Below are 7,497 nucleotides of genomic sequence, written 5' to 3'. Positions count from 1 at the left end.
GGAAAGTTTTGCTAGTTTTTAGTCTAGTCTGCAGAAGCACATACCCTATACCCCATTTATGTCACCTTAGAAATCTGTCGTCAATTTTATCATAACTACCTCCGTCAAAAAGACCCCCCCCCCCAAAAAAAAAAAAAAAAAAAAAAATCTTTATAAAGCAAGGGTCTCTTGTGACAATTCTCAAGGCACAAAACATACCTCTGTCACAGCTGTGTGAATTATTCAATAATGAGCAACGAAGCGCAGAAAAGCTTGCATTGAGACTATCTTAGAACCACGAGCACTGCAGTCAACACGTCGACAAGGAGATGGAGGTTCGACCGAAAGCTGGACAGCACCTTCGTTCTCTGTTGGTAGTGGTTGTCATCGTAACCTCCGCTTTAGTACAAGCTGATTATGTCCAGGATGATTTGGTTTTTGCGCCCGGGGGTCAAAGACAATTAAACGTGGGGCAGGCGAAACCAGTTCGGTAAGCATCCCTGTCCCTGATCATCAGTGTTGACGGGGACAATCGCGTAGTCCCACATGTCGCATAATATGTTATTGTTCTCGGCATGCTGTGAAAGTTTCGGAAAATGTTGAATCCGCGAGGTCGCATAGCCATAGCATAGCATGGTCACAGGCCATGGTGAACATCTAATTGACCACCTCCTCTTGCAGGGTTTCGTTTACAGGATTACATCTTCTCCAGACAATTATATAAGATTCTTACCACTGTTTGCTGTTGTTGAGGGTTACTGTCACTGTCTATATAAAGTCTAGACTCTATGCACCAGGGACCGCGGAATTTTTTTTAGTGTGTCCCGTGTGTGTGTGAGTGTGTGTGTGTGTGTGTGTGTGTGTGTAGAGGGGGGGGGGGGGATGGATGGGGCCTGGGGATAGGGTGGAGTGGGTCTGCGGGCCACAGGCTGATGTGGGGGGGGGGGGGGGGAGGGGTCAAGTGTCATAGCAGAGGAAATTGCACTGAAGGCAGAGACTCCAACTCTCCCGTTTTCGACGGGAGATCTCCTGCCGAAAACCCATTTTTGCAAAGTCTCCCATTCTCCCGCTTGAGATTTAATTTCTCCCGCCCTGGCTCTGTGTCTCCCGTTGAAAAGGATTTCTTACTTATTGCATTGTATGTTGCAACAATAAGCCTTCGTTAGCACCAGGGAGCATCTAGAACCCTAGGAACTTCGCGCTTCGCACACATCAACTTGGAGTCTCCCGTTTGCTAGGTGTTTCAGGCGGGAGAATCTCCAGATCAGAAGGTGCTTTTGGGTTGGAGTCTCTGTGAAGGCCTTTTTTTTTTTTTTTTTTGCTTGTAAATGAAATCTCATGAAACCCAGGATGCAGGAAATATAATAATATTAATTAATAAACTGGGCCCCCACTTTTAAAATCGTGGTGCTGGTCATGTTCATCAACAGTAAAATCGGCTGAAATAGGCATAACAACACCTAGTGTATGTAGTAATGTATGAACCTTGCCATGGCATAATGGGCCTGGTACACCAGCTCACAATAGCAAGGCAGGTTTTCTACAATAATATTCCACAACTTTTCTTTCCATACTATCAATCCTAGAACATTTTGCACATGTATACATTTAACAATAACTATCATATTACAGACTCGGTATCATACTATCTGACAAGTGACATTGTAAGTACCGGTAGTCCTTGTATAGTTGTACAGTGTCAGGCTGCGTAACAGAAGGCATAATTTCAGCCAGCTATACTGGTGATGACATCATGAAAGTCAATTAATTTGTTTTTCAGGAATGAAGCTTAGTGGATGCAGAAAAAATGTTAAAGAATACTGGTATTGTTAAAAATCTATTTTTAAAAATCCCCCAAAAACCCAATAGCATTGTTTCATCAAACAATTTGGGAACTGTGATTTGCAGACCTATTCACATCAGCAGAAATCAACATACATGGATATTAGGGGATCTTTAAAGATGTTTATCTTGCTAACTCTTGAATGTACATACATGTAGTTGCTGGAAACAATGAGCAGAGATTGTGTAATATTAGTGAAAGTAATATGTTCCTACACAACGAATCTGTGCAGGTACTTGCTGTACGATGTGAACCCAGGGGAGGGATTCAACCTCAGGAGAGATGTGTACATGCGTATCGCAAACCTTGTCAAGCAGCTGAGGCGGGAGGGAGAGGAATGGATCCTGGTCCTGCCACCCTGGGGTAGACTCTACCACTGGAAGTCCAGGAATGTGCAGCAGATACGCATCCCATGGGCCGTGTTCTTCGACGTGCCCAGTCTCAACCTGCACGTGCCCGTGATGGAATTTGAAGACTACGTGAAAAGTGAGTTTGAGTTCCCTCTGCCCTTGGTCCAGATCATGTTGTTCGAGAAACTAGAAAAACTTGGGAATAACATCCGAGTACTTGGTTGTGTGAGTGGTCATGTTAGCATTTCATACAGACCTGCCATAGAATGTATACCAAAGAATGGATCTTATCAACAATTGGGCATTGATATTTATGTAGGAAACCCAGTATGAGTCTTCAGCACGAAGTGCACCTCCTCAATGTAAAACGTACCCGGCACTGAAGAAATTTGAGTTAACACCTGTCTTAACATAATGGCACAAATCAAATAATTTGACCCCCCCCCCAAAAAAAAAAAAAAAGAAAAAGAAAAGAAAAGAAAGAAAGAAAGAAAAAAAGGAAGAGGGTATGCAGTACAGAGTGATGTTCTGATAGAATGTATAAATTTGCTTTCTGCAACTTAAAGTTCCAAAGTTCTCAAACTGCTTCCCAGTAACCTTGAGTGGATAGTTTCCTCAGACAAACCTCACATCAAAATCTCTTTCTCTCTCAACAGTTTGTATCTTTTATTTGCTATTTAAACTTAAATTTCTATCTAAACTTAAATTGCATGACTAACCTGTTCACAGTGGAACAAAAGCAAAAAAGTGTGTATTGTAGCTAAGGTAAGCCATCATCCTCTTTATAGTTTTTAACTCAACATTCTTTTCTGATAATGGATGTGTAGTTACAGGCAAGCCAGAAATTGAGGAGCATGTGTATCTGCAAAACTATAAAGAGGGGCTGGACCAATGGCAAGTGGGAAGAGAGGATGGCAGAGCGAGAGTGCAACGACCCTCCCACATACAGGCAGGACGAGAAGGGGCGATACAGAGGGTGGTACTGGGGCTACTCCGAGGCCTATGCACTCAACTTCAGGTGTCTGTCCATCCAAGGGGTGGCAGGATCGCTGGTTCCCTACCTCACCAAGAACATCACTGCCAGGTAAGTTTTATAGTTTGTATCTTTTGACATATGTTTCCCTTTCTAACATATACTATTTACATATATCGTATATTTTTTCTTTTTTTCCATGAGGGCATTTTGGTCCAGTTTATTACTTACCATAGCAAGTTGCTGAACAATACAATTGTTGTTGCTGGAGCAGTATTAATGTACATATACAGTTGAACCTCTATTATCCGGCCTCCCTTTATCCGGATCTCTCTATTATCCGGACGCAATCTCGCCGTGATTTTTTTTTTTTTTAATAATTACGGGAGGAAAGGGGGATTCCCAACTCCATGAGAACTCCTACACAAACACACATGAATTACATATTACTTCCAACATGATTAACATACATTACATCAAATTTCCTTCCAAATTGCTTACCTTCAGACATTTTAACATCCCCAAACATCCCCAAATGTAACAATGAAAAGGTTGCAGTATACACATTACTACATGTGGTACTACAATGGGCTACATCAGTACATGTGTATGTATATGTACATGTATAAAGCATTGGGTCTCCCGTATCCGGCCAAAATCCCTTATCCGGATGAGCCCCGGTCCCAACTTGTCCGGATACGAGAGGTTCAACTGTATCTGGAGTCAGCTTTGTCTTTGTCCATTTTAATTCCAAGTCACTTCCTGTCAAAGTCAGTATTATCAAATTTTGGCTTTTACTCTTAGTGCAGGCAATAATTCAAACTGCAAACAATGATTAGTTTATAGTTGAATTACATTACTTCTTTCCAGTTGATTTGATTTTTGTATGCGTAAATTTTACTGTTGCGTGTCAGTGCTGATGTCCGTCAAAAAAACTGGCCAGCAGAAATGAAGATAACTGCAGTCTAATGGAATGAATTTTTTGCTTCATTTGGTGTAGATGGTGCAATTTTAATTCCCCCATTGTGTCCGTGTGTGCGTCCGTGTGTGATCAACATCTTCAATTTGCTACTTCTCTGTCATTTATGAGCCAATTTTGATTCTGTTTGCTTTATATGATAGCACTACATGGGAGCTTTGAAACTTCTACACAGAATTTCAGTCGTGACCTTTGACCTTGACCTTTGACTTCTTTGACCTTTGACCTTGATTTTTTGACCTATATTGTACATTTTGCTACAAAATGCTACTCCTTGAGGGCTTCAAAACTTCTACACAGAATTTTGACCTTTGACTTCTTTGACCTTTGACCTTGATTTTTGACCTGTATTGTTCATTTTGCTACAAAATGCTACTCCTTCGCCATTTCTAACCCGATTTCACTTCCGTTTGCTTTATGTGATGGCACTAGGTGAGGGCTTCAAAACTTCTACACAGAATTTTGACCTTTGACTTCTTTGACCTCTGACCTTGATTTTTAACCTACAATGTGTATATTGTACATTGGCTACAAAATGCTACTCCTTCACCATTTCTAACCCGATTTCGATTCTGTTTCCTTTATGTGATGGCACTAGGTGAGAGCTTCAAAACTTCTACACAGAATTTTGACCTTTGACTTCTTTGACCTTTGACCTTGATTTTTTACCTATATTGTACATTTTGCTACTAAATGCTACTTCCGGCGGGGACATATATTACGCACGGCATTATTTCTACTTTTCCTTGTTTCTATTATGAAAGTGGAAGCTCCACCTTTTGATGGCTGGCAAGAAGAACTGTGATTATATGAGAAACTGCCATGAAAAATGTTGTAGCTGATCTTGCAGCAATTTTTGCGGCAAATCTGCAGTGAATGAGAGTGAATCTTTATGTGTATTGCACTTTTTGTGAGACCAAAATTGAAAACTTTGCCTATGATTTACAAAAAAAAAAAAAAAATGACCTGTTAATTGTCACACATCCTATATCATGGAGAGTCTGTTTGAAGTAGCTGAGAGAAAATGTCTTCAGGATGCAGTTTCTAGGCAAAATTTGAATTATCAGACCCTATAGAAGACCCAGTTATGCCTCAACCAAGTCACAACATGGGTCTGTAGGATGATGATGATGCAAGCAAAAACGTGAATCGAGATGTTGACGGTCTAGTAGAGTTAATTTGAATAAATGGAACAGTGCATGTTTCCATAATATGAGACAAAAATTGGTAAGTTATTGATATTTAAAGTTGTATATTTTTTGTCTCGCCCACCGGAGGTGAAGGCAAGACTAAGGGATCCAAATGGCCTCTGTCCATCGTCCGTCGTCCGTCACAAATGTTAAAGTTTACCTGCAAGACTCTCTTATGATGCATAACTTGGCAACTGTTAAAGCAATGGCAGCCACACTTGGGTGATAGAAGCACTAGGGGTATCTTCATGTTATGGTGTTGTCGGAGGTCATGTGATGATGTCAAAGGTCATTTGAGGTCATGTATTAAAGAGTATGTGCAGGACTCTCTTTTCTATGTTAAAGTTTACCTGCAAGACTCTCTTTTGACAAATAACTTCACATAAGTTGCTTGGATTACAACCTAACTTGGGTCATAGATGCACTGGGGGTACCTTCATGTTATGGTGCCGTTGGAGGTCACAGGATAAGGTCAAAGGTCATTTGAGGTCATATGTTAAAGTTTATTTGCAAGAATCTCTTATCACACGCAACTCAACACATGTTGCTACAATGGCAATCAAACTTGGGTGATGGATGCACTGGGGGTACCTTCATATTATGGTGCCGTAAGAGGTCACATGATAAGGTCAAAGGTCATTTGAGGTCATACGTTAAAGTTTACTTGCAAGACTCTCTTATCACACGTAACTCAGCACATGTTGCTACAATGACAATCAAACTTGGGTGATGGTAGATGTCTTTTGGGAAGTTGAAGGTAACCACAAGGTCAAAGGTCACAGACAGGGGTCAATGAACTTTTAGGGCCCAATGTAAATGTTTTTAGGGTGCATTTCGTTTATGGCTCATAACTTTTGATCCCTTTGTCCGTTTGTGGCCAAACTTGGTTGGAAGATGTCCCTTGGGGAGGTAAAGGTCGTCACAAGGTCAAAGGTCACAGACAGGGGTCAACAAACTTTTAGGGCCCAATGTTATGTTTTTAAGGCACATTTTGATTGTGGCTCATAACTTTTGATCCCTATGTCCGTTTGTGACCAAACTTGGATGGTAAATATCCCTTGGGGTGTTGAAGGTCACCACAAGGTCAAAGGTCATAAGCAGGTCAACCAACTTCTGGGAGTTATAAAAAATATTAATTCCTTGTACGCGAATGGGCGAGACACAATTTGGCACTTGCCTTGTTTTTCATTGAACAGTGATTTCAGTTAATCGCATATTAATGCAAATTTTACATTTGAGGCAATGGTGTTGCTGCCTCCCAACTGGGCAATTGTTATGTTAGATTATGTTATAGAAATCTCATGTTTTTCTAAATGACTTTGATAACAATGATAAGTCCCCTTGTTAAAATCATCACATCAACATAACTCTCAACTCAGGAGTACTTTGATGTGAGGTATATACTTTTTTTCTTCTTCTTTTTCCATTCATTTTAAGAAAGAAATCTAGGAAAGTTTTGTATTGTACACTTTGCGGGAGATTTGTTAGTTGATGACATCATCACCTTAAGTGTAATTTGCAGTTTAAATGTGATTAAGGTTTATAACACTGTTTTGTGAAAACATGCAAATCTTCAGAAATCCATTACTCTCAATTAATCTCATTTTTCGTCAAAACTAAATAAAACTTTTTCTGCTGTGATTAGCAATGCTCTGTTTGGTAAAAATCAACTAGAAAGGGGGTTGAACTACTTTCAATAAACAGTTTGTTCCCTGGTTGGGTATGATTTCAGTATCGGAAGCTGCCAACATTCCACATGTAGAGTGTTAGAAAATTGTATCAAGTGCTGTTTTTGCTACACCCGTTACATGTGAGTAGGATTTGTAGCTTTTGGTGTGGAGTGTAAATGACTATTAAGTTTGGCACTGCACTAGTTCCCTTTTTTGCCGGAAATAGGGGGAAGACAAACCAGATAATGTCACCATTCATTTGCACACTCATAGATTGCCTACTGGTGAATGAGTTTTGGCAAAGTTTGCTTCACACGTGTACTGCACTGTTCCCATGGTAGCTGCTCTTGAACTTGGATTCCATTTTGTGGCCTTCCTACTCCCCCTGCCCCACCCCTCCTCACACACCCACAGTTTATACCCACATCCAATTCAATTAATGCATTAATCTGAGGAGAGACTATCTTTTCTGATATGTCAAGCTCTTGGTATGTCTCCCCGGTCTCATTCATG

The 7,497-nt window shown here is 40.5% G+C and overlaps 1 protein-coding gene across 1 annotated transcript in view; it reads left to right on the top strand.

Annotated features, from left to right (window-relative positions):
• Positions 1-294: 294 nt before the first annotated feature.
• The window catches only part of LOC139741178 (GDP-fucose protein O-fucosyltransferase 2-like), a 31,715-nt gene continuing 24,512 nt past the window's right edge, over positions 295-7,497 (top strand). The window contains 4 exon segments of the mRNA XM_071651771.1: positions 295-469; positions 2,055-2,308; positions 3,000-3,052; positions 3,054-3,256. Of these exon segments, the coding sequence (XP_071507872.1) occupies positions 309-469; positions 2,055-2,308; positions 3,000-3,052; positions 3,054-3,256 (671 nt within the window). The 5' untranslated portion in view covers positions 295-308.

This window comes from Diadema antillarum, unplaced genomic scaffold, assembly GCF_040938485.1.
Source record: "Diadema antillarum isolate AM-2024a unplaced genomic scaffold, OU_Dant_1.0 seq00000908_RagTag, whole genome shotgun sequence".
Taxonomy (NCBI): domain Eukaryota; kingdom Metazoa; phylum Echinodermata; class Echinoidea; order Diadematoida; family Diadematidae; genus Diadema; species Diadema antillarum.
The sequence above is the reverse complement of the archived record's forward strand: the minus strand, read 5'-3'. Positions and strand labels throughout refer to the sequence as shown.